This window comes from Cicer arietinum, chromosome 3 (genome assembly GCF_000331145.2).
Source record: "Cicer arietinum cultivar CDC Frontier isolate Library 1 chromosome 3, Cicar.CDCFrontier_v2.0, whole genome shotgun sequence".
Classification (NCBI taxonomy): domain Eukaryota; kingdom Viridiplantae; phylum Streptophyta; class Magnoliopsida; order Fabales; family Fabaceae; genus Cicer; species Cicer arietinum.
Genome location: NC_021162.2, coordinates 1,662,807 through 1,688,791, shown reverse-complemented (window position 1 = coordinate 1,688,791; position 25,985 = coordinate 1,662,807). Strand labels below are relative to the sequence as shown.

At 28.4% G+C, this 25,985-nt stretch overlaps 4 protein-coding genes across 6 annotated transcripts in view; 2 read left to right on the top strand and 2 right to left on the bottom strand.

Annotated features, from left to right (window-relative positions):
• Positions 1 to 6,374: 6,374 nt before the first annotated feature.
• LOC101497801 (mannose-6-phosphate isomerase 1-like) lies at positions 6,375 to 11,193 on the top strand. Its single transcript, XM_004489051.4, has 5 exons — positions 6,375 to 7,133; positions 8,153 to 8,320; positions 9,344 to 9,556; positions 9,737 to 10,003; positions 10,639 to 11,193. The coding sequence occupies exons 1-5, from the start codon at positions 6,807 to 6,809 to the stop codon at positions 10,954 to 10,956; spliced, it is 1,293 nt and encodes a 430-aa protein (XP_004489108.1). The 5' UTR covers positions 6,375 to 6,806; the 3' UTR covers positions 10,957 to 11,193.
• Positions 11,194 to 12,000: 807 nt separating this feature from the next.
• On the bottom strand, positions 12,001 to 17,987 carry LOC101498121 (uncharacterized). The gene is made up of 8 exons (XM_012712543.3): positions 17,560 to 17,987; positions 15,880 to 15,924; positions 15,386 to 15,515; positions 14,715 to 14,778; positions 14,559 to 14,607; positions 14,218 to 14,315; positions 13,197 to 13,335; positions 12,001 to 12,543 (listed from the first exon to the last, which is right to left on the bottom strand). The coding sequence occupies exons 1-8, from the start codon at positions 17,890 to 17,892 to the stop codon at positions 12,397 to 12,399; spliced, it is 1,005 nt and encodes a 334-aa protein (XP_012567997.2). The 5' UTR covers positions 17,893 to 17,987; the 3' UTR covers positions 12,001 to 12,396.
• Positions 17,988 to 22,181: 4,194 nt separating this feature from the next.
• On the top strand, positions 22,182 to 25,058 carry LOC101498453 (uncharacterized). Of its 3 annotated transcripts, none has more exons than XM_073365743.1 (2): positions 22,182 to 22,340; positions 24,406 to 25,058. In XM_073365743.1, exon 2 carries the CDS (start codon positions 24,408 to 24,410, stop codon positions 24,690 to 24,692), a length of 285 nt encoding a protein of 94 aa, XP_073221844.1. In that variant the 5' UTR covers positions 22,182 to 22,340; positions 24,406 to 24,407; the 3' UTR covers positions 24,693 to 25,058. The 3 variants fall into 3 exon arrangements, with proteins under 3 accessions (XP_073221844.1, XP_073221845.1, XP_073221846.1); XM_073365744.1 differs by having other exon boundaries at positions 22,235 to 22,369; XM_073365745.1 differs by lacking the exon at positions 22,182 to 22,340 and adding an exon at positions 23,355 to 23,480.
• A 616-nt stretch (positions 25,059 to 25,674) lies between these two features.
• LOC101510314 (protein ABA DEFICIENT 4, chloroplastic-like) overlaps positions 25,675 to 25,985 on the bottom strand; it is a 3,061-nt gene continuing 2,750 nt past the window's right edge. Inside the window, exon 7 of the mRNA XM_004489085.4 lies at positions 25,675 to 25,711. Coding sequence (XP_004489142.1) covers positions 25,675 to 25,711 — 37 coding nt within the window. The remainder of the gene's footprint in view (positions 25,712 to 25,985) is intronic.

The following is a 25,985-nucleotide window of genomic DNA, read 5'->3' as shown; positions in this document are numbered from 1 at the left end:
CCAACGAATGTTTGGATTTGACTTCAAGCTCAACTATAACTAACTACATACAATTTTGGATTGCTTAACACATACTGGATTGAATTTTTAAAAACATGCTACTAGATGCGTGAATTTGGTACTTGTAAGTTTTTAAAAAGTACGCTATTGGATCATAGAATTCGATACCACTAAGTACAGAACTTCAAAAAATTTAACAATCAAAAAGATAATAGGGAGGATTTTAAAGTCACATTGCCTTTGCAATGAAGGAAAATAGAGTTGATGATGTCAATGGATAGAAAAATTGGGTTTTTGAACTCCAAAAACATGAAAATAAGTAAAGGATTTGAGGTTAAGTGTAGAAGAAGAAGTGTATGGTGAGAAGGTTGACATGACTTAAGTATTGGTGCCGGTTTTTGAACTCCAAAAACATGAAAATAAGTAAAGGATTTGAGGTTAAGTGTAGAAGAAGAAGTGTATGGTGAGAAGGTTGACATGACTTAAGTATTGGTGCCTATTGGAAGCTATAATGCGGTAACTTAAGTTACCGAATTCACGCATCCAGAAATTTATTGATCCGGAAGTGGGATTCAATAAAATGGTATATGTGGCAATTAGAGGGGCCTATAAGTAATAATGAGAAGGATGGGCAACTTTCTACTTTTTCAACACGCAGATGGGGTATGGATAGAAGATATTTCCTTTGGTCTTATTCTTTCTTTTTCAAATTGGTCCAGTTTAGGTCTTGATCTTTCAATATATTGATGTTACTAAAAAATAAAGTTTATTTTTTCACATCCAAATCTTCTCAAAAGCCTTAAATTTTGTGTAAATTGGTTAAATCAAAGGTATATTTTATACGTTCGAATTGATTAATCCGTACGCATATTCTTATACCTTTGATGATTTTAGAGTATGAGAGAGGAACACCCCTTAAAAAAGTCACCATTGACTCTGAAAAAAATGACATATTTTTTTGAGTAAAAAAATATTGGTCAAAAAATAATATGACAACTTAACAACTAAAGATGTATTAAGAAGAAAGTTCAAGATAACAAGCAAATAATTATTTTTTAACTCAACCATTTAAAAATTTTAATAAAATATTTAATCATGGAAATAAATACAATTAAAATATCCAGCAAGCATATTTTTATACAAAATGTGGAATATGCCTTTTATAAAGCAAATAAATATTTGGCATGAGAAAAGAAGGTGAACAAGAACAAAAAGGTGTCACATTCACGTGAGAAATTTCGTTAAAGATACATTCTATAAAATTAGTTGAAGAATCACATTCACATTCACAATCACATATTTAAAGATATTATCCATTAGTACCCTTGATCACATGTACACATCACTCCACCACACATTTACATATATGTATGATTGAGTCAAATTGAGTTAGAGCCTATCTTTATCACCTGGGATAAGATCCACTGACTTTCCCTATATATATTATTTTAAATACACCACTTTTAAAATAATTTTAAAATTTTAAAAGAATTAAATACACATCTTAGAAATAATAATGTTATAAACAAGAATTTAACGAAGATAAAATATCTATTATTTTAGAGACATCCAAATTGTATCTTCCATTTATTCTAATAAAGAATTTTCTTGATGGTAAGAAAAAAAAAATTAATATTCTCTAAAAAAGAATTTTGTTTATGCAAGAGTCGGTGACATTTGTTAGTGTCGGCGAAAACATGAATGAGAAAATGTTTGGCACCATCTTGTGGGACCCACTAAATGGCGTTAGTTATCAGTCATAACGGCATACACGGCGCACTCACCTTCCAAATCAATTTATGTTGTATTAATATTGAAAAATAATAATAATTTAATAAAGAGAAAATAATAAATAATTTAATAAAGAGAAAATAATAAATGAAACGTTTTAAATGAGTGAATATAAGTATTTATGATGGTTTAATATTATTTGTTTTTACATAGAGGTGGAATTAAAATAACAATAATTTAATATATTTTAAATAACGTGATTTATGAATGAATGAGGTTGATTTATTATTATATTAGAAATTGTAATAAGATTTTCTAAAAATATTAATTTGAAATTATGAAAATATTTATTTTAGTAATTTAATTAATAATATATAAATAATTAATGTATCTAGATAATCTACATCATGAGATTATATATTATACCATGTTAAATATGTCACATCACTATTTTTAAATAAAAAAATTCTAAAAAATCAAATTTAATAAATTTTAAAATAGAAGAACCAATTACGTGAATTAGCAAAAATATGAACATTAAAACTGTAATTAAGTCATTTATAATTTAGTTCATATATGTTATCATTGTAAAATATTTTTATATTATCAATCAATTATAATAATTAAATAATTAGTAAAATTTAGTAGTTTTTAAAATTATGTATTACAATATATATGTACTAAAGTGTGTTCATACTATTGATTTCTGTATATATATTATTGATTTCTATTTTCATTAAGAAAACATACATTTGTTTATTTTATACTTTATGGTAATATTAAAAATTGGTTTAAAAAATTGTAGAATCTGATAATCATCTTTTTTATTCATTAATATAAATACATACATCTTTTACAATCGAATCTATATACATCTATATTCCATATAATATTTAATCGATATAAAATTGTAATTATAAAATATTTTTTTTTATACATAAACGAATACTAATCTTATAAACAACTCCAATGATTGTCGAAGAAATACACTAGTTTACATTTAAATCAAACAAAGACATAAATATTATATTTCATAACAAAATGTATAAATGTTATATATAGTGCCATTCTGTCATTGTCAAACCTTCGCTCAAATTCTATTTTTTTTAGCAATATCAAATTCTATTTATTATATTATATATGTTAGTTAAATTAATAACTCAATTGGCCTCTAACATGAGCATCATTTCTTCAATTGGCCTATAAAATCATTATTCAATGGCAGTAAGTAGACCCCACAAAAAGAATATGTCAACGTGAACCATGTTTAGAAAATAATAATAAGCTAGTTGTAAACCCAAACTGCAAAACCAAATGAAAAACATGACAAAAATTGGCACTCTTATTCTTTTTTTTAATAAGTCGTTGTTTAAAAAATAATGTGCTAAAAATATTCAATTGACGGTTTAATAAAACATTAACTATTATTTTGTCGGTAATATTTTCAATTATTTATTTTACAGAATAAATATAGATTATAATAATAATAATAATAATAATAATAATAATAATAATAAATAGTTTAAAATACTTTTTTTTTAAAATAATTTTATTAAAAGTTAACAAAGTTTGTTGATTATGTACAAAGAAAAATTAACAAGCAAAGAAACCATGGTTCTAAATTGCAATTCTAAATATTGATAATATGCATTTCTTTTGTTTAAGGGATTGAGAATTTGAGAGAGGATTCTCGTTTGTCTGATTTCTGTATATAATTGTGATAGAAAGAATGAAAACATTTGAAATTATTAGGAGAAAAAATATTCTATCAATGATTCTTACCAATATAAAAGATAAAATTAGTAATTTTATTAACACGTTGATTATCTTATTTATGAATATGAGACACAATAAATTATATCATATTAACCATCTTAATGCAATTAAGTCACATATTTTTGTAGGCTATTTCAATAGTAACCATAATCTCAAATAAATACAACATGTATCGCAATTATAATCCTTAAATTCATAACAAACACAACTTAGAAGTTTGTCCTTAAATATATCTCCATAAACAACATGAATAGACAGCTATAAGTTGCACCATTATTATATTTAATCCAATAAACTTTTGAATAGGGATGATAATATGTTAGGCCGTCCGTCAGGGCCTATAGCCTGACTTATTTATGGTCTGGTCTGACCTATTTAATAAAAAGGCTAGGTTCATACTGTTTTTAAAACCTATTTATTTAAATAGGTCAGAGCTTATAAAAAAGTCTATTAAGCCTGACAAATCGGTCTATATTTTATTATTTATTAGTATTATTTATTTATTATTATTATATTAATAATATTATTTCCTATTTTAAATTCTATCAATTAGGCAATCACTTAGTGAAAATTTCATATTCAGTACTTGTTCCATATTTGATAGTCATTCCATATTCGGTAGTCGTCGTTCAATTAGTCAAATCACTCAGTACTCTTTCCATATTTATTTAAGAGGTAATAATGAGTGTATTTGTTTCAGAATAAAAAAATCTATTATTTGACACAAAAAAGTTATTTTTTAGGGTTTAAAGGATGTTTGTTTCATATTTTTTAAAAATTATTTTAAATAGGCTTTTAAATAGGCTTCTAGGCCAGACCAGACTTTTAAAAAAACCAGGTCAGGCCGAAAAAAAAAACATATGATAGGCTGTAGGCTAGACTTAGGTCTAAAAAATAAATCGTAAGTCAAACTCAGACCTTTCAAAGCCTGGTATGGCCTGACCTATTTCCACCCATACTTTTGAATATCAAATCACTTTCTTAAGTTTAAATTAAAGTATAAATATTATATAGTGCCACATTTTGTATGAAATATATGCCAAGATTCAATTTATTTATTTTATTTAATTATTTGGTTTTCAAGAGAATGAAATTCTCGTAATTTTGAGTTCGATCGAGAAATAAGTGAAGTCTGATCAATAATTGTTCAAGAAGTCATAAATCGAACTCTGATTCTTTCAAAGAATTCATCTTTAATTACATCTCATTAATCACTTGAATTCAATTATTCAATTTATTTTTCTATATCTCAGTTAAATTAACAACTAAATTGGCCTCTAACATGACTAACATTTCTTCAGTTATTAGTGAGATTTCTTGGTCTAAAACCATTATTTAAAGGCAGTAAGTAAACCCCTCTATAATGGCTGTCAACATGAACCATGTTTAGGAAATAATCAAGATAAGGTTGTAAATATGAAATCTAATGTAGTTGGGTCTTGCCATAAGAGCTACATAACACGGTGAATTTAAATTTTTATTATCACTTATATTAAGTGTCGGATACGTCTTAAATATAATTAATTCTAATAAAAAAAATTATGAGGAAAAAAAAGTTACAACTCAAAACTTTAAAATCAAATAAAAATGATTTTTTTTATGCTGAATAGTTTATTAAAAGAAAAATAAAAAATTAAACAAAATAAGACAAACCTAACATGGGAAAAAAATGAAAAAAAAAAAAACAAGAAATATTACAAGAATTAAGAAGATGTCTTCTCTTTTTCGTCAATATATCTCCTCTTACCTTTTGTTTCATTAGTCTTCCTACTTTTTTTAATTTTTTTATGCAAAACCGAATAAAAATCATGACATAAATAAATATTATTCATTTATGTTGTTGCTCTTGTAGAAAAAATATGTTAGATATTTATTTTCTTCATTTTCAAATTTCAATGAAACATTGGTTATTATTTTTTTAATAATATCATCAACTATTTATTATAGAGATAAAAATAAATGAATAATATAATAAATAGCTAAAAGTATTAAAAAAAACAATTTCATATAAAATAACAATATTTATTAATTTTTTTGGTATGTATATTTAACTTTGAAACAATCATTAAAAAGAAACAAATACAGCTTGTTCAAATTGTGATTCCATATACTCTTCCACCATAAATCTTAATATTGCTAACAAAACAACAATTGCAACATTGTTATAGTAATTGGTAAAACTTACTACATAGCTAAAGCTTATATATTGCTATTAGGGTTGCACTTTCAAACACCATTTAATAAATAAAAATAACATATATAGAAAGTTTAATTCAGTGTAAATTTACTCTGACATTTAATAAAATTAATTTTTTTTATATCTCAATATTAAATTATAACAAAATTGAGTAATTTGGTAGAATACATAATTTTTTTATAATAAAAAGAGAAAGATGAAAACAATAGATTAAAAAAATATATTGTTTTTTTTTTATAATAAAAAAATATGTATTTTTTTCTCTCTTTTGTTTTTCTCTTCTATAAATTACTTCAATTAAGTAGACCGATAAGTATTTGTTTAAGACAAAAAAATCTCCAAAAATTATACGATCTTAATAATCATTTTAAGATTTTTGCTTATTTTTTTTAAGAGACTTATTTCAATTTTTTAACGGTATTAATTATTTTTTTATTGAATAATTATTGTGTAAACACAAATATTTAAATATATAATTTAATTATTTTAAAAATATATATTATTTAATTATTTTTTATATGTCTAAATAATATGGTCAAACATATGTTTAACTATTCTCTACTCATGATTATGTAAAGATTTTTTGTCCTAAATTAGTAAAACAAGTAGTAAATTTAAAGCATCCATAAATTTAATACAAAATCAATTTTTTCTTTATACTTCAAATATTTATTTCAAATTGAGATTCAAATAGAATCTAATTTCCTTCCCTAAACCAAACCCAAAAACATTAAAAGTAAAAAAATAAAATTGGTACAGCAACCATCAGTTTGAGACAACAATCTCGAAGTATGCTAAGAACTAAGAAGTTTCATATATTTGGTGAAATTAGATTAACGTTTGTGTCTTCGTGCATGAAATTTCTCATCAACAACAAACCGTGAAGAACAAGATAAGAAGATCACAAAGAAAAAGAAGAAGAAGACACAATTTACCTCTTCCCTTTTTTATTCTCTTACGCAATCTTTCTCTCTCTAAACCCTTTCTCTCTCTAAAAATTTCCCTCTCTAAAAATTTCCCTCTCTTTACTCACCCTTCAAATACAACCACAATGACTCAATCTCAATTCTCAATTTGCTTTCTCTAATAAAAAATACACAAAATGGAAGATTCAATTTCAAATGGTTCAAATCACCAATATTCTCTTCAAAGGCTTCATTTTTCAGTGAAGAATTACGATTGGGGTTTACCAGGTCAACTTTCACAGGTTGCAAGACTCTCTGAACTCAATTCTGGTTCTCAATTCGATCCAATTAAGCCTTATGCTGAACTTTGGATTGGTACTCACGATTCAGGTCCTTCTTTTCTTGTCTCTGATAATGATGGAAAAAGTGTTACTCTCAAGGATTGGATTTCAGATAACCCTGGTTTTTTGCTTGGTCATAAAGTTGTTCAGAAATGGGGCTCTGATCTGCCTTTTTTGTTCAAGGTATGTGAAATTGTCAATACCCTTTTCATTTTTTTTTTGTTCAGATGGGTGTTGAGATTTTAGAAAAAGTTTGAACTTTTTGTTGTTTTAGCAAAAGCTTTTGTTTTTAGTCTTAATCCTTTCGGTTGAGTTGAGAGTTATGTAAAGTCTGACGAAGATTGTTCTAGCCATGATTCGAATTCAGATTCTGTCAAATGATTTGTAAACACTATTCTAGATGGTTTAGACTATGAAGCACGTATACTGACACAGATACACGACACTGACATGTTACCAGTAATAATTTGAGAGAAAGTTTGAATCTTGTGTTGTTTTAGCAAAAAAACAAATTATGTCTTGACTATATGGTATTCCGGAGTTCAGTTGAGATGTAAGTAAAGTTTGTTCAAGTCGGGATTCGACTTCAGGTTGATTTGACATTAAGTGAAGTAAAAGTTTGAACTAACAAAGGTTTAGTACTCTATAAAGCTTTAAATTTGAGCTGTTTTAGAAATGGGGTCATGCAATGGTGTTTAGATTTTGTGAGATTGTGAATACTCTTTTGATTTATTACTTTTCAACAACAAAGTGTTCCTTTCTTCTATTCTTTGATTATTATTGTTTTATTTTCAACATTTTGGTTTTGATAATTTTCATTAGCTGTGTGGATATACTTACATAATTGTGCAATATTTGGACTGTGTTGTGGTTCTGATTAAAAGTTCAATTGCAAATAGTGGTCTGGTGTTGGTAATATCCTGTTTGATTTTGTCATGGTAATCATTTCCTACCGTAAAGATACCTGATAATCCGGAGCTTGGTCAGTGATAAGTAAAGTATGACCAATGATTTTTCAAGATATGATTCAAACTCGGATTTTCTCGAATGGTTTGTCATTAACTGAAGTAAAAGTTTGAATTAACAAAGATTTGGTACCATATAAAGCTTTAATTTTGAGTTGTTTTCAGATATGGGGTTATGATATGGTTGTTTAGATTTCTGAAAAAGTTTGAATTTTGTGTTGTTTTTCCATGTAATAGGTACTGTCTGTGGGGAAGGCTTTATCTATACAAGCTCACCCTGATAAGGAGTTGGCTAGGACACTGCATAAATTGCTGCCTGATGTTTATAAGGATGGGAATCATAAACCTGAGATGGCTCTTGCTATCACACATTTCGAGGCTCTTTGTGGATTTATCACTCTTAAGGTACTCAATTATTCTTTGGAGTTTGATTTATTAATTTTTTAAGTATTATGAGAGTAATAAGTATGAAGCATGGAGATGGACACTGGACACATTGACACTAACATGTTGACATCAGTAATAATTTGGAAAATGATATTATTGATGTCCGACACGTGTTGGACATCGAAACACACCTTCGATCAGAAGTGTTGGTGATATAGCTATAACTGAGTTTTGTTTTCATTGACTGTGTCAAGAATGATTCATTGTTGATGTTAAAGGAACTGATTGTGTTGTCTCGTTTTTCTATTTTAAAATAGTTGATGTGAATTTGAGCTTTAATATAAGATGAAAATAGTTTTCTGTGTTAAGTACTGTTATGAATGACAAGTAAACTAGTGTTTTTTTTTTATGAATTAGTTAATGATTTGATTTGTTAGTTTAAAGTAACTTTAAAAAATTTCGGTGTTCATTAGTGTGATTGTAACTTTCCATCTGTTAGGACTTAGGTATGATTCCTTAATGATGTGACTGCATGATACCTTAACTAACAATTATTCTTCTCTACATGATAGTGTATTTATTAATTGTCATAACAGTGACCAGCTTAGATTTATGGATGTAGGGAACCAATTTAATTAGCTCAGAGTTTAAATTTTGGTCTTGCGATGATTCATTTCAGTCGTTCTCGTTCTCCGCGACGAGATTTTAGTTATGTTTTCTTGTCAATTGCATTGTCTTAAGTCTTATTAGAGTGTCTATTTGTTCAGTCAAGAAAGACTGTTGCTTAAGCTGCTTTTGACTGCTTGAAAACCGAAATCTTACTCGGAGAATAATTTTGTAGTTCGACACAAATTGATTTTTGCTTTTAAAAATGTTCATAATTCAGTGAATTATTTTCGGTTCTATTTCGCCTTTTTTCCTGTCTATATAATGGTTGCTTGCTTATGGTAGATGTAAAATAATCTTGTACTGATTTATTCTAATTCTTCATTTTATTGTTATTCACTTCGAGTCGATGTTCAATTTTCTGTCTTTGTATAGGAGCTTAAGGCTGTGCTTCATACCGTTCCCGAAGTTGTCGAACTGGTTGGTGCTGCAAACGCAAACCTTATCTTACAAACTAGTGATCTGAATGGTGAAGTGAAGGTTAAACCTGTTCTACAGGCAGTGTTCACACACCTCATGTCAGCTAGTAAAGAGATAGTAACTGATGCAGTAAACAGATTGAAAAATCGATTGCATAGGGAAAGCGAGGTTAGTTGATTACTTAATCAGTTTGGTTTTAAGATTTTGGATTCGACGCAAAATCAAATGAAGTTAGTTGGATATCATACACTCTTTGTGAAAGTGGCAGGATAATGATAGTTAGTTTTTTTTTTTTTTTTTTTGCAATAGCATGATTGATCAATACGGTATATTCGCATTTTGCATCAGGTGAGGCAGTTGACGGAAAAGGAGCAGCTGGTGCTGCAGTTGGAAAATCAATACCCGTCTGATATAGGTGTGATAGCGGCTTTCTTTTTAAACCATGTAAAACTCAGTCCTGGCGAGGCGTTGTTCCTAGGGGCGAACGAACCACATGCATATTTATCCGGAGAGTGTGTTGAATGCATGGCAACTTCTGACAATGTTGTGCGAGCTGGCCTGACTCCCAAACACAGAGATGTCCCGACTCTTTGTTCCATGCTCACATACAAGCAGGTAAACCATACATCTAGGTTGTTACCGCAACTTTTTGACAAACATTAAGACACCAATTGAATTAATAGCTTAATTAAGCGCTTATATTATAAGCGTTAGTTATATAAGTCAAACTCAAACTGTTTTCATAAAAGCTGTAAGTTATTTTCGTAAGCTATCCTGGAGAGTTTATGGAAATAATTTGAAAACAACTTATGCATGTCCTAAGTTGTTTCATTTTTTTGGATAGCTTTTCAGTACTTGTTTCTTGGTTCAACTGATCTTTTCATTTAAATTTTATATTGGTCATAAATTCATTTGCATTGATATTTGGTGCATTATTCTCTTATGTTTCTTGCACCTTGGATTTCTCTTGTCACATGGATTGCTTGCTTGGTTATTTATTTGTAACTTTGTGTGATGTTAACTCAATTGTGAACATGTGCATGCATACCATACTACTTGGCATGTACATTATCAGAACTTGGATCCTCTGCAGTCGGGTGCACCATAAAGCCGACTATCGAGGATTCTTTTTGCATTTATCATGGTCTCAATTTTGAGGAAAGACATAGTTTTTGAAAATGAAACTTAATATATGGCATGCATATGCGAGATCAATTTTAAACTTACTATTATTCCCTATTTTGTCACAGGGTTTTCCTGAGATTTTGCGAGGAGTTTCTATGAATCCATATGTAAATAAATACATCCCTCCATTCGAGGAATTCGAAATTGATCGATGTATTCTCCCGAAAGGGGAAAGAATCGTGTTCCCGGCTGTTCCGGGTCCTTCCATCTTTTTGGTCACGGCCGGAGAAGGAGTGATGAGCACAGGATCGCCTAAAGTATATGCAATCACCGAAGGTGATGTTCTTTTCGCCGCTGCTTACACCGAGATTAGCGTTGTGAGCGAATCCGAGTTGCATCTGTACAGAACAGGGATTAATAGCAATTTTTTTAAAGATTCTTAAGTTTAGCAAGTGCTTTATTAATTATTAATTATTAATTATTAATTATTTTTGTCATATGACAGTCCAATAATGCAATTATGTGTTGTTATATGTAATAGCAGCAGTTTAGTGTATACATGTAACATTAATAATATCACATAGAGGCTGAGATAAAAGTTCATTGTAGTTGTATTCCTTTTTTAGTTGTATTCTTAATCATCATTTATTATTTATATAAATAAGTGAAGTGCTTCCAAATATTGTGTTTATGATTGATTTAAACTATATATTATAAATAAACATAACATGTGAAGCTTGATATGTATGTTTGTGTATATATATATATTTGGTCTATTGATTAATAAGTATATTTTAAGTATTGATTTCAATATAATCTTTTTAAAACAATGGTAATAAATATTTATTTGGGTCAACCATGGAGATCATTATTAAATACATCATTATGCAAAGTAAAGAAAAGTTGGATTGCAATAGCAAACAAGAAGATAAAGTCAACCAGCTAGAAATTCTGGAAGTAGTACTTTGGACACAAGTGAAGATCTTAGATGAGTAACAAGCTCAATTTTTAATATATTTAAACTAATTTACTTGGAAACAAATATTAAACAATAAGAAGTAAATATTCAGTAGAAATTATTGAAATTATATATGCAAATTGCAGACTTGCAGTCCATGGAATAATTAGTGTCTATGTTTGGCAAGTGACAAAAATTGATTTTGAAAAATTACTTTTAATTAAAAGTTACTTGAATATAAAATAATATTATGTTTGAATAAAAATCAGTTGGATAATAAATTTGATTGTAGAAATCACATATGCAGTCAAAAGTTACAAATTTTAATTTTAAGTTAGAATCAATACAAAAAGTAAAATTAAATTCACTCAAAGACTTCAAAACTTGTCAGATAAAACTCGACACCTATTGAATTAGTTTGAGGCATCCAAAAGTTCCACACATACACTTAGTATGTATTTGGTTGTGCAGCTGCAATTTAATTTTGAATGAATTGATTTAATAGAATTATTTAAAAGTAAGATGAATATAAAATAATTTACGTTTGGATAAATTTATGTAAACTTGAGTTGAATAATAATCGTGTTTGGACTTTAGAGCCAAAAGCTACAAATCCTAAACAAAATCAATTAATCAATTTTGAGACATCTAAAATTAAAACCAAAACACATACTTAGCAGAAGTTTCTATCTTGTAATAAAAAAAACATGCCAAAGAATGAAACAAAAAATCATTGTGACACAACACTCTAAATGCACAACATATCTGCTAAGGAAATGAGTTTTACACAAATTGCATCTCATTGTGTCTCTGTTACCTCAGCTTGAAGCTTGGTGAAACTTGTCAATCATTTGTAATGAGTTTAAGCAATCACTCCTACAAAAATGAGAAAATGAACCAAACATTTCCTCTGCTATTTTCCTTCTTACTTTTGTAAACCATTTAGCCATGAAAGAATAACTTCTGCACCTTTCTCCCATGAAGTGTCCAACATCATGTCATGTGCAACTCCTTCAACACATATAGGTGACACACCATAAAATTTTGCTGTTTCTTTGAGTCCCTCTGAATCCTAAAACCAACAAAAAGTACACAAACAAAACTCAAGTCAATGTTGCAGAAGAAATATTGATAGATAAGATAACTAGGCAATGATTATTCAATGAATAAGAGTAATTAGACAATGACCCTGTTTGAATGAAGGACGATAGTGACACGGACACTCGGACACGACACTGGTAATAATTTGAGAAAATAAATTAATTGAATGTAATCAACGTGTCGGTGTCGTGTTAGTATTCGGAAACTGAGACACACTTTTGATCAGAAATGTCGGTGCTGTAGCATAAACATTTATCATTTAAGTACTTATAAGTTATTTCTAAAATAAAAGATAAAAAAATATCAAACTATTTTCGTATAAGCGATCTTATAGAGCTTATGGAAATAAGCAGAAAATAAGTTATGAACATGTCATAAGTTGTTTGAAATAGTCTATGCTAGTGGTTAAGCTCAAATAAGTCAATCCAAACAGGTTCAAGATCAATGGAGGAAATAGAAAGGCACTTAATCCTTGTTTCGAGCCAAAGAAGCAAAGTCACTCGATCATTATCAAACTGAATTCTTGTCTGTGAGGATCACACCGGAGTGTGTTATACTTCTAATAGGCCATGAAGTAGATCATAATCATTAGTTACTTCACTATTTATTAGACATAGAGCTTACCACAATGAAATCATTGTTTGCACCCAAAACAAGAACTTCAAGAGGACAGTTTGGCACTGAAGGAACTGGAAGTGAAGCATTTAGCTTTCTTAAATCAAACAATGGCATCCTTGAACTTTCTTTCATTAGTTCTTGATATCTGAAATATTAAATAAAATTAAATTAAAAAAATTAAAGACTTTAGGCCTTCAATAAGCTTCAAAATTATTAAAATTCAGTGTATGTTTTTATTATTCCTTGATTGTGCAATATCCTAGGCTAATTGTTAGTAGTCCTAGTCAATACAACTTCCTAGGCATTTGAATGTAATTATTGCAGCATCATTATAATTAAAAGGTGTGTGATCTTCTTAGAGACACAAAATTTACTCATTTTACAAAAACCAACAAAAATAATTAAGACATATCATGGTCATATTATTGTCAACCACTATTCCAAGACAAAAAAAAAACATGCATTTTGGCCCCATATGCTAAAGATCTTCCATTCTTACTTTATGCACTTCCGCGATGCTGATAATATCTAGTTACAACTGATAATGTTTTGGTAAATGACTAGGTTCATTTCCATAATTGATAGTTTAATTTCCATTTTTTATATAAAAAATCTTAAAATTTGGGTTGTGCCTAATTAAACCAACAAAGTTGGCTTGTAAGCTGAGAGATGTGTCCCACTTATAAACACATTTTCAGACTCTATCCTGTGGGACTATCACTTGTAAGCTCAGGACTAGATATTTTGAGTGTGACTCAAGTGGTTTGATTGTGGCTAGTCCAACAGATCTTGGATACACTTCAATAACATCTAAAAATTTGGATTAGACCTAACCTAACTCAACTGTACAAAACCGACATGTAAGGTGAAAGATGTCTTCTACTTATAAACACATTTTCAGGCCATTTCATGTGGAACTCAACGAAAATCTAGTGACAAACGTCAATGTATCATCAAACATCATCTTTCCAAGTCAAATTGCAATAGGAAGTGCTCATGAAAGAATAATTAACTCCAGGAAATAAACCTTTTAACAACATGATCCTCCATTGAGGCTGAGAAAAATGTCTCTTTGCAAAGAGAAAGAGAGCTTTGAAAACCTTTTGCTGCCAAGCTGTATGTCACCTGCCAAATGGTGGATATATGCATATAAGAAGAAAATAGAATTTGTGGCCTTGACAGTTTGGAATGAAGGTGTTTTTGGTGTCAGTGTCCAACATTGACATAGGCACAAATAATTATATTCAATCATTTCATTTTTTAAATTATTATCGGTGTTAGTGTCATGTTTGGTGCCCATGTATGTGTCAGTGCTTCATATAAAATAAAGGAAACATTCACATTATACAGAAAAGACAATTCAAATACCTTGAAGGCAGCTATTGGCTTGGAAAAGAGATATCGCCACACTAGACCACTAATAAAAATAAAGAAAAGCTCTCAACCAGTGTAGTCATATTGAATGATTCTTTCTCTTTCGTGAAAAATAACAATAGTAAAACACTAGAAATTTTAGTTAGTTACCTATTACCAGAAGGAGGTACAGAACAAACAAGGGCAGCTCCTCTAAGCTCCGGGTATAAATTTTCTATTATAGAATGAAACGTACAGAATTAGCATAGCAAACCAAATATGAGAAATCACCATACAAGAGTGTATGCGCACACGCACATATGCATGTGTGTGTGGCATTCCACTCTTCTAGCCTCTTTGCAAACTTGTACAAAAAATGCCACAAAGATACACAACTCAATTATCAAAGAAATAAGGAAACGGGTGATGATTCTCTCTTCCCAAGACAGATAGACAAATATGCAATCTGATAGAGAGGTTATGGCTTCCCCACTATTAGTAAGCTCCCACTAGCGATGAACAACTTTCAAGCTAGATCTGGTGTATTGTGAGGGATTTTCTTTTGCTAATGATTTATTCACATTATATCAAAAACAATTCTTAAATACGATATTCAACTACAAATATGCGTGCTCGCGCATTCATGTGTTTTAAAGGCAACACCTTTTATTTGGCCACATTCACTATGATGTTTTCACTTTTCATGCATGGGAGCTGGAAATAGCCTCTGGTATAAATGATTCTAAACAACTAACCATTATAGGATACTGGAATCCAGATTCCTCTAACTCAACCATTTTTCGAAGAATCAAGTGCATGAATAAGCAAGAATCATAAAGTACCTTTGAGTTTGTCATTTCCTAAATTGGAAATATAATACTGAATAATAAGTCCTCCAAATGAATGTCCAAGCAAGACAGGTGGTGATCTTATATTTTGATGAATAAAATCTGCAACATCTCTTGCATGTGTCTACTGCAGAACATGGTAAAACAGGAAACCATAAGAGTATATGAACTTGATCCTGTTTCGATAAACAACTTAATTGAACAAAGATAAATAGAGTCAAATTGTGTTCATATAAGCAATGACCTGTTTTGATATGCTATCTTACAGAGTTTATCGAAATAAGCAAAAAAAACTTATGGATATGTTATAAACTGTTGACATAAACTCTCCCAAACAAACTCTCATGTTCTTATGCTAGTATATAAACTCAGATTAGTCAGTTCAAATAGACCCTCCATAATAATGAAATATGTCCAAATTATTACACACAAAAATTGAAAGTTGATATATGAATAATCCTAAACTAGTAAAGGAAGAAGCACTGTACTTGAAGTGTACCAGCAACTGTATCAGCCGGTTGATCACTTTCACCCTGCCCAATCAGAATACATGACAGAACAATTACAGATAATCAAATAAACAATGTGAAATCACCAAAAGTATAATATAGTTATCACATGTTTAAAAGTGCAGATGACAATGAAGGCGGTGTGGCAGCAATTCCATAACCTAACTGAAGATCAAATTGCATTGTACTTATTAAACCCTAACATACTACACTTCACTTGACTTGGCAATCATGAACTAAATGACCTTTTTATGTCGCACTGACACTTCCACTTTCTTAAATTATTACAAATGTCTATGTATCAGTTTCGTGGACAATGTTTGTGTCAATGTTTCATAATGATCTTTGAATATAAAGTAAGAGTTCCTCAAGTAACCCACAGCACTAAACATTACAATACATTGAACACAAACATGAAGTATGTGGCATGTACATGCACAATATTGCATTTGGATTCAGAATCTATCACATGATGTTCATTGAAGAACTTCATATGAAGCGTGACATCATTTTACATGTTTGAGGAAATCAGATCACCCCATTTGAGGAATATGATGTTTTGAGGCTCCAAAAATACCAGATAAAAGTCACCTACTCATGTATTTCAAAGAGAAATGGTTGTCGCTATCACACTAGAACTATTGTTTTATTTAAACACTTATTGAATAAATCTATCTTTGAAAGCTTGATCAAGAGCATAAACTATTATGAAATACACTTAATTCAGTGACCACCTAATTTTGAAACCTAGAGAGATTGAGTTTGAATCTCCCAAAGAAATGTATGGTCTAGTCCCCTCCCTTGTATAAATAATATACTATCCTCCCCTTCAATAAGATAAGTTATCGGGAAGTGTTCTAGTCTGGAGGACTGGTGCTTAAAAGTTGCTCAAAACTTTGACAATAATTAACATTGCCACCTTCAAGTAGAAGTTCAGGGTCTTCTACGCCCTAATGTCTGATACAATGACATGATTGGTGTTGATTCAGTAAAAACAAAGAAAAAAGATATATAGGTTTAGTTTTGAGCAATAATCTTTATTTTAAAAGGTATTTTGCTGAACGGACACATGTTGGGTCACCGTTTCACTTGTCAGGAAAAGTAATACCATAAACTTCTACTTAATGAGAATGCGGCACCATCATTGTGTTGGGCAACCACACAAACACAAATGGATTGAACACCACGTCTTCATACAAAACTTTAAGGGTATGTTTGAGAGTTGGATTTTGGAGGGGAGAACTTTAGGGGACTGAGTCTATATTTTGCTAAATATTTGAGATTTTTAAAAATCGGAAAAAATAACATCTCGATTCCACTTAGTTTATTTTAAGAAATATTTTGAAAAAGAAAAACAAGTCCTTCCCTCCATACATACCCCTTTAAATACACAACTCCAAAACATACCCTAAGACATTAAATATATAAACCATCTCATTTATAGCATTTATAGGGTGCTCAATATCTACTTAAATGTGTGAGACTTCTTTGCACACACTTGATTTCCAAACACATTGTTAGATTTTGAACAATTTTCAAACATCTATCCATTGGAGACCAAATGACACACTTCTCTAACATAGAAGTAACTCTAAACAAACTCTTGATAAAGCATAATAATGAAAGAAGTAGTTTAGAGAGAGAGAGAGAGAGTAGGACCTGTCCTAGCAAGGAAAGAGCATAGCAATCAAAGCCATAATAAGAAAAGAAAGGCAACCAATGTTGAGCCCAACACCAACCAGCATGATAACTTCCATGAACAAAAACCAAAGGTGGATTTCTACTTTCATTCTTCTTCTTCTTCTGAACAATTACCTCCATCTTCAAACCAGAAGAAGAGAGTTCATGGAAAATACGAAATTGTCCCTCTTTCAGATTGTAAGGGACACTCATCTTCTCATTCTTTTGCACTGATACAGTTACTGCCTTATTGTAACTGTAACAAGAAACTTTGAAAATTGAACAAACAGAAATACACATTGTAATTGCCATTGCTGCTTGTGCTGATTCTTCTTCAAACTTTTTTTCCTTTCTTCTCCTTCCTTATTCCAATAGTTTTTTTTTTTTTTCCTAAATATGCAAAAGGTAGAATTAGTAATATTTATTTCATTCCTTTTCGGATAGAATTTATATATATATATATATATATATATATATATAACTTATAGAGAATATCCTTTATATATGATGAATTGTGTTGCATAGCCGATTCAATAAAGTCTAAAACAAACTTTAAAATAAAATATATATTAATAAAAAAATAAAAATCTTTTTAATATTAACAATAATATTTTATTATGATTTTATTTAGATTTTAGATTTTTTGTTTTATGAGATATAAAGTATTTTAACTAAATATGTCAATAATTGTATTTTTTAATAATTATCAGATATTTTACTTGTTGTACTATTTAAATATTTTTTTTAAATTCAAATATACAAAAAAGTTAATTATTGTTTGAAGACCTAAAATTTTAACTTTAGTAACTTTGGTCTTCTGACGCCCGATAATTATATTAATATTTAAAATATATTTAGCTGATAGTCGAAGACAACAAATAAATGAATTCAAAGATTAATTGAGATATTATATTTTTATATCGTTTTTCTATCAAAAACTTTCCATTATATCTTATATTAGAAATTTATTTTGACCTTCAAGAGATGGTAAAGCAGGAAAATTATCTATATTTTTTTTCCAAGAGGTTGCATCATCCAGTGATACAACTACTTATTGTCAATTTTTTTATAATAAATATTAATTGTTAATTTAATAAATAAAAAATAATTAAAATAATTAAAAATTAAATTATATTAATAAAATCAAATAAAATATATCAAAATGGAAAGGAAAAAAATAAAATTAATGTGGTTAAATAAATGTATTAAAATAAATAATGTATTATATTATTTTAACAATTTTGTCATATTTCTCTTTCGGATACTATGTTAATTTTGCAACAACAAGAGAAATTAGGAGGATATTTTCACACATCTATCCAACCATATTAATTTTATATTTTTTTATTAAATATATTTTATTTAATTTTACTAATATAATTTGATATATATATATATATATATTTTTATTTATTTATTAAATTAATAATTTAAGTGACACATTATTTCTAATGTTAGTCTTTTATGTTATTGTGAATAATTTTACGGTTGTGATGATGTTATAAATTATAAAAATGAATGATTATCAGTGGTGTTATCGTTTTCGAAAAATACATTTATAATCTTTAAGTTTAAAGTAGTTTTTGCTATTTTTATCTTTTATCTCTTCATTATTTTCTTCTTTATCATATTCCTCTTCGGTGTATTTAAAAATACCTAAAATTTAAATTTTGTAGTAATTGTCGATCATGAGAAAAATCAAAACAAAAAATTAATAGTCACAATAAGAAAACATGAATTGTTGGAAATAAATAAATGAGTTGTTCAACCCATTTTTAATATTTTTTCAATATTATTTTTTGCATGGTAAATGTTATGGAGATTTTTTGTGGATTTCAATATTTTTTATGAGTTGCTTGTAGATTTTGGTTTTGTTTGTATGAGTGTCAAGAAAGATGTTAAAATCACAATTGAAAGATGTTTAGAGTTTCAAATGACATGTTTTTTCTTTTTTCAACAACACAAATTAAAATCTTCATCTTCTTTATAATAAACTTTAAAAAAGGCAAAAAATTTCAAATATAATACAAAACAAATCTAAAACTAAAACAAAAAATATCCAAAATTTTAATATGAATCTAGGCTTGTAACAATAAGTTTACAGTGAAAGATGATGAAAAGAAAAAAGATTAACAATTTAAATTAATATTATTTCGAAAAAATTAAAAAATATAAATGATTAATATGAGAAATGAGTCAAACTCGAAGCATTGCGATGAATTTTATTTTTCTTGATGGGAAGTATTCTAAGAATTTTTTTTAAAAAAACATATTTTTTATTTATAAAAAATAATCAAAAGTTTTATATAGCATTGTAATGTCTTTTTTTTTAAAGAAAAAAATATATTTTTACAAATGAAGTGTCACTTAAAAGACCTAGTTGAAAAAAAAAACATAAAAGAACTTATTTGAAAATCGGAGCAAACATAAATAACTAAAACTCCAATTTAGTCTAATATTTATTTGATTATCCTAGCAATGATTCTTTTTTTATTTTTTACATAAATTAATAAAATAAAGAGATATAATATTAAGTCCTAAGATCCTAGCTCAACTGACAAAAATGTGTTGATGAATTTTACCTCCCATCCCCTTCCAAACTACGTGAAAATACAATTTTATTATTATTATTATTTTTTTACTTTCTACTACTTGATAGTCAAACTTTTTAAAAAATTCAAGAGTTTCGAAATTTTGAATAAAAATGAAACTTCTGAAATGCAATTATTGCAATAATTTAAATTATCTTTGAAACTTTCGAAATGTAATTTTTTTCAAAATTTTAAAAAAAAAATTGATAGATTGGATGAATGTACAACTTCTGAAATACAATTTTTTCAAAAGTTTAAATATTTTTTGAAACTTCGGATTAATGTGAAACTTTCATAATGCAACTTTTTTAAATATTAAAAAAAAACTTTCGAAATTTTGGATGAATGTGAAACTTTTTAAATGCAATTTTTTAGAAAGTTTTAAAATATTAGAAACTTTCAATAAATGTAAAACTTCTGAACTATAATTTTTCCAAAAAATTTTGAAACTTTGGATGAATGTAAAATTTCTGAAATGTAATTTTTTTCAAAAGTTTTAAAAAAATTAAAACTTTTGATGAACGTGAAACTTCCGAAATATAATTTTTTAAAAACTATAAATATGAAACTTCTGTAATGCAACTTTTCCAAAAGTTTTAAAATTTTCGAAACGTTGGATGAATGTTAAACTTCCGAAATGCAGCTTTTCCAAAAGTTTAAATTTTGTTCAAAACTTGGTATGAATGTGAAACTTCTGATATACAATTGTTCAGTTTTTTTTTTAATTTAAAAAATTTGAATTAATGCGAAACATACGAAATATAATTTTTCCATGATATTTTTTAAAAAAAAATTGAAATTATCGAAACATTAATAATTTAGATAAATTTGACTACCAAATAGTAGGAGGTAAAATGGTATTTTTATGTGTTTTTTTTGGATGGTAGATTTCTCAAATGTGTTAGGTTAAACCTCATGTATGAGTTTGAATCTAGATTTCAAAATATATTTGAAATTCTCTAATCGCTATATTAATGTAGCAAAATTAAATAATTTAATGTATCACTTGGTCAGATGGTTGCAATGATTAAATTTAATGCAATTGTTAATTTACCAAATGTTACAATCTTTCAAGTTGTTTTCTTTCACCAATTGCTATAAGTTCAAGAGTTGTTTTCATTCACCAAATTGGTATGAGTTTCTCTACAAATAGATATACTTTAGAGGTAGAAAATATAACACAATTTTTATGTTAAATGAATCAAATTTCTATCAAAAATATTTTTCAGTCATTTCTTTTTTTCTTCAGTGCACGAGAGTAAATGAATGAACTTTATTCCGTAAAATACTATTGATCAATAGGCTTGATGTAAATGTGCAATTCACTTCAAGGATTCCAAAGTATGGGAATTTGCATTAACAGTTTGAATCCAATATATATAGATTAGTGGAGGATAATTGAACATAAAATTTAATGTGATACACACGTTTTAGAATTTATTTGTGCAACCTTCATCATCGTCATCATCAATTTCATCATCTTCTTGATCAAGATTTGCAGCATACCCTCAATAAAAAATCCAACAGTTTCTAGTGATATTTATCATCTCTGTTGCAAGCAAAAAAATAATAATAATACGGCTTATTTATATTTTTTGTTATTTATCTTTATTCAATATTCATTTTGGTCATTTATTCTTTTTGTTTGCTCCGATACTTTATCTTTTTTATTCATTTTAGTCTCTTATCTTTCATTTAATTTTTAAAAATCTTTAATAACATGACAAATTTGTATAATTTTGCGAAACATAAATGACTAAAACGAACATTAAAGTAAACGACAAATCGTTTTACACTGTTTGTATAAATCGTTTTACATCGACAATAAATACAAACCATTACATAGTTAAATTTTTATAAGTTACGTCCGTGTGATGAGATAATAAAATTTTATTGTTGTAAAATTGATTTACATTGATCGTGCATTTTTTTTTTTCATGATATAATTATTTTTAATTTTGTAAAAGATCTTTTTTTTGTCAAATAATTTTATAAAAGATAAGTAAAAAAAAGAGTCCAGTTTGGATCTCAAAGCCCAAATTTGGTTAAATAGGCCAAGACAGATTATATTGTATTAAATTAAATTAAATTCTGATTATTTAATGTTACCACAAAACGGAAACCAAATCGTGTCGTTGTTGAGCCATTTGACTTGATTCTGAGACAAAGGTAATAAACGGCAAAACCTTTTGTTTCTGGTATGTTTCATGTCGATGAATTTTGTGTGTTGTTGTTTGAATATTTCTCAATATTGTTGTTTTATTCATTTAAACTCTTGTTGGTTGGTTTAGTTAGTGGAAACTGTGAAAGTGTTGCTTTTGTTCTTACTATTTGAAGATGTATATAAACTGTTTGATGAAATGTCTCTGTCTGTGTGCTTGGTATGAGAAATTGTGCTTAACTTTAAAACTGGGGTAAATACTCAAGCTAGTCTCTGAAAAATGTTGGTCAGTGTAATCTTAGTCCTCTATATTATCAATATTTCAAAATGATCTCTGGAATTGTAAAATGTTAATGGAGTTTGTTCTTAAAAATGGATCTATTATCAAATGCACCCATGACATTATCCATATTGTTTCAAGGACATTACAAATTTAACGTCATTATAGTCCTCACAATTTTTTTTTGTTCAATGTTAGTAATTAGTATGTTAATATTGTTATTGTTAGTATTCTGTTGAGAGTGGAGATCAAACTTGCGACCTCCTTATCACTCCAATTCCTGACTTCCCCACCCCAGCCAGCAAACCAAATTTCTATCCCCTAGTCCTTGTAGATATTAAGAGAGGGACAAACCTGATTAATATTTTGATTTCTAAGATCATTTTGAAATATTGATAATTTAGAGAACTAAGTTGATACAATCCTATGATTTTGAAGATCAAATTGGTTATTTACTCCTTTAAACTGCGTATGTTTGACTGCTTGAGGATATTGGGCTGAGTTGAGCTTAATTCCTTCATTTGTTTGTTTGTTGGTTCATTCATATGATTGCGTTTTAAAATTTTAGAAGCTTGATTGATTTTTAGCTTCTTTTGTTTTTTTTTCTTTTCTTTCTCATCTAGTTCTTGTGTTTCAAAATACATAAATACAGATCACAGATTCAGCCTTCTTCTTCTTTTTATCAATAGATTCAGCCTTCTATATAGTAGTAGCTTAAAGTTTTCAGTAAGCACTTAAAACTACCTTTCTGGAAAGAAAAAAAAATAGTTTTAATGCAACTATGAATTATTTCAGAAGCTTATTTGGTTAGTTCAGATACAACTACCTTTCTGGCTTTCTCAGTTGAGAAGTCTTCATGCGATTGAAGGTAATCCAAAATTCCAAATGGACCATTGTTAAGCTTGATTTGGAGTTAAATTAAGCTTTTTCTCAACTTAAATACTTCAATTTTGTTTTGTAGTTAGGAGGAAAAGAAATCTTTCACCTTAGTTAAAGTGTTTTTTGAATTGATGGAAAAAGAATACTTATACTTATGAGTAGTTATAACTAATATTTTTGTTTGTTTGAGAGTATTATAAAGAGACGAGAAAGATTTAGAAATTTATTCAAAACCCTTTAAAAATCCTTGAAGTTTTTTCTCAATGCACTTTTTGAGCTCCTCCAATATTAGAGGGTTTTGGTCCAATTAAGAAAAATAAGGGTCGGTTTACTTTCTAACAACCTTTTCAATTTTCATTTTCTATTTTTGCTTGTCTGTGGGTGGTTGGATCAATATTTGATTATGGAATTTCCTTTTTAGTTGTGATAGAGAAAAGATAACTAGTGATAATGTATTTTCGATAACGCTGAAAACAATGTTTTGAAAATTTTCAAAAATATTTTTTATTTTTAAAATATATTTTCAAAAACTTCCACATTACTTTCTCTAATATTTGTTTTATTTGTGAAAATGGAAACATGAAAGACCAAAGTAAACAAGCCCTAAATCTCCATGCAAGGTGCGAGACTACTTTTCCTCCCCTTTCCCTTTTTCTCCTCTATTTATCCTTGAAGTTCTTCCTTCTCTTCCCCTCCAAGCTCCTAAACAAAGTCTTATAGAATGAGACTGACAACAGATACTTCCATCTAATGCCACCTGTTGTTAGATTTGTTTTGAAATACTTTTGAGCTAATGACATCCATTTTGTTGTGTTGTCTTTGATTGGTATCACCATACATCAGCAATCAATGCTATTTTTAAATGACGAAGCACTTAACTATCTTTTTTGTTTCTTTAATTGTTCAAAATGCAGAGATGGAAATCGAATCATGCGATGCAGTGCTTCCTAAACCTCAGGTGCATGCGACATTTCGCCTTGGCACAGAATCATATTCTGTGCAGGCAACCAATGCTTCTTCATTATCAGAGCAACTGGTTAACATGAAAGAACAAAGCATGGCTATATTGAAGGATTTCATAACAAAGCATAATGTTCCTCAGGATGTTCCAGACGAGTTGTTAGAAGCTTCTTCTTCAGAGGATGATGATGATGTTGCTAAGAAGGCTCAAGTAAAGTCTAAGAAAACCAAGTTTACTTAGCTAAATATATCAGAAATGCCTGAGTGATTTAATCTTGGTACTGTATGATTCTACAATTAATTTAGTTAGTTTATCCAAGAACTTACGAAATATTATTTGGTGGCAGAAAGCACATACCGATATTTAACTTTGGAAATACGATTGTTCATGTGTGTTTAGGTGATCTTAATCAGTTTACTAGCCATAGCTTGAATTATTGTATTTGCAGCTGAAGTAAAACTTGAACATTTTGTCTGATAATATGTGTGATTGTTTAGAAATATGGGGCGAAAAGTAGCACTCAGTTTACTAGCATCTCTAGCATCTCTGAGCCTGTTATCTTTGTTCCTATATATGTTGTGGGATGTGATCCTTTTTATGACTTCAGTTTGGTATGACTTCATAATTCTCTGAATTCCTGAATAAGTGTCTACCGATTTAAAATCTACAATGATTAAAAATTGTATTCCGATTAAAATGAATTGATACAATTTTTTTTTTAGTAAAAAGAAAGTTTAAATCTATTTACTTTGTGAATATTTTTTTTTAATTTAAAATTGTGTTAAATTATTTGTTAATAAAAAAATAAGAGACTCTTAAAATGAATAAATGTCTATTTTTATGGAAACAATAAAAATGCTAAAAGAGTTGCTTTTATCAATTTTGGAAATGCATCACCTTTAACTAACATTTTATCTTGTTTATATCACAATAGTTCACTTTAAGAATTTTACATGTTATACAATAGTAATAAAAGACATTATAGAAGTTTTTGAAAATATATTGAATACTTCTGAAAATTCAAAAAAATATCAAAATATTGTTTTTAGTATTTTTGAAAATTCATTCTCTCAAGTTAACTACCATTTTCTCTCTATCACCATCAAAAAGAAAAATATATAACTAAATCTCATTTCGACCACCGATGTACAAAGTAAAATTTGAAAATAAAAATTAAAAAAATATTTTCTCAAAATAAATGGACACCAATCTTTCCTAAAAACTATTTGCTTTTCAAAAATTTAAAGATGTTGAGTTTGCTGAAAATTCCATGAAACAACAGAATTTACACCTTATATAGATGCTCATACTAATAGATACACTTGAGATAGAACAAACAACTAATTATTAGGTAATATTTTGATTAAAGACCAAAAAATATACCAATGAAAATTACAAGTAACTTTAACTCAATCATAACTTCCTCAAATTCTTAATCTTCAATCAAACTACTTGTTTCCTTTTGTGGTTCTCCCTATAAACCATGACCCTCTTTTCTGGTAGTTTTGGTCACTGCTTTGGTGATGACATGAG

Coding starts and splice junctions, on each gene's coding strand:
- LOC101497801 (XM_004489051.4), top strand. CDS start 6,807: ATGGAAGATTCAATTTCAAATGGTTCAAATCACCAATATTCTCTTCAA. Junction 7,134..8,152: donor ATCTGCCTTTTTTGTTCAAG/GTATGTGAAATT, acceptor TCCATGTAATAG/GTACTGTCTGTGGGGAAGGC. Junction 8,321..9,343: donor GTGGATTTATCACTCTTAAG/GTACTCAATTAT, acceptor GTCTTTGTATAG/GAGCTTAAGGCTGTGCTTCA.
- LOC101498121 (XM_012712543.3), bottom strand. CDS start 17,892: ATGGCAATTACAATGTGTATTTCTGTTTGTTCAATTTTCAAAGTTTCT. Junction 14,316..14,558: donor AGCCAATAGCTGCCTTCAAG/GTATTTGAATTG, acceptor ACCATTTGGCAG/GTGACATACAGCTTGGCAGC. Junction 12,544..13,196: donor CAAACAATGATTTCATTGTG/GTAAGCTCTATG, acceptor TGTTGGTTTTAG/GATTCAGAGGGACTCAAAGA.
- LOC101498453 (XM_073365743.1), top strand. CDS start 24,408: ATGGAAATCGAATCATGCGATGCAGTGCTTCCTAAACCTCAGGTGCAT.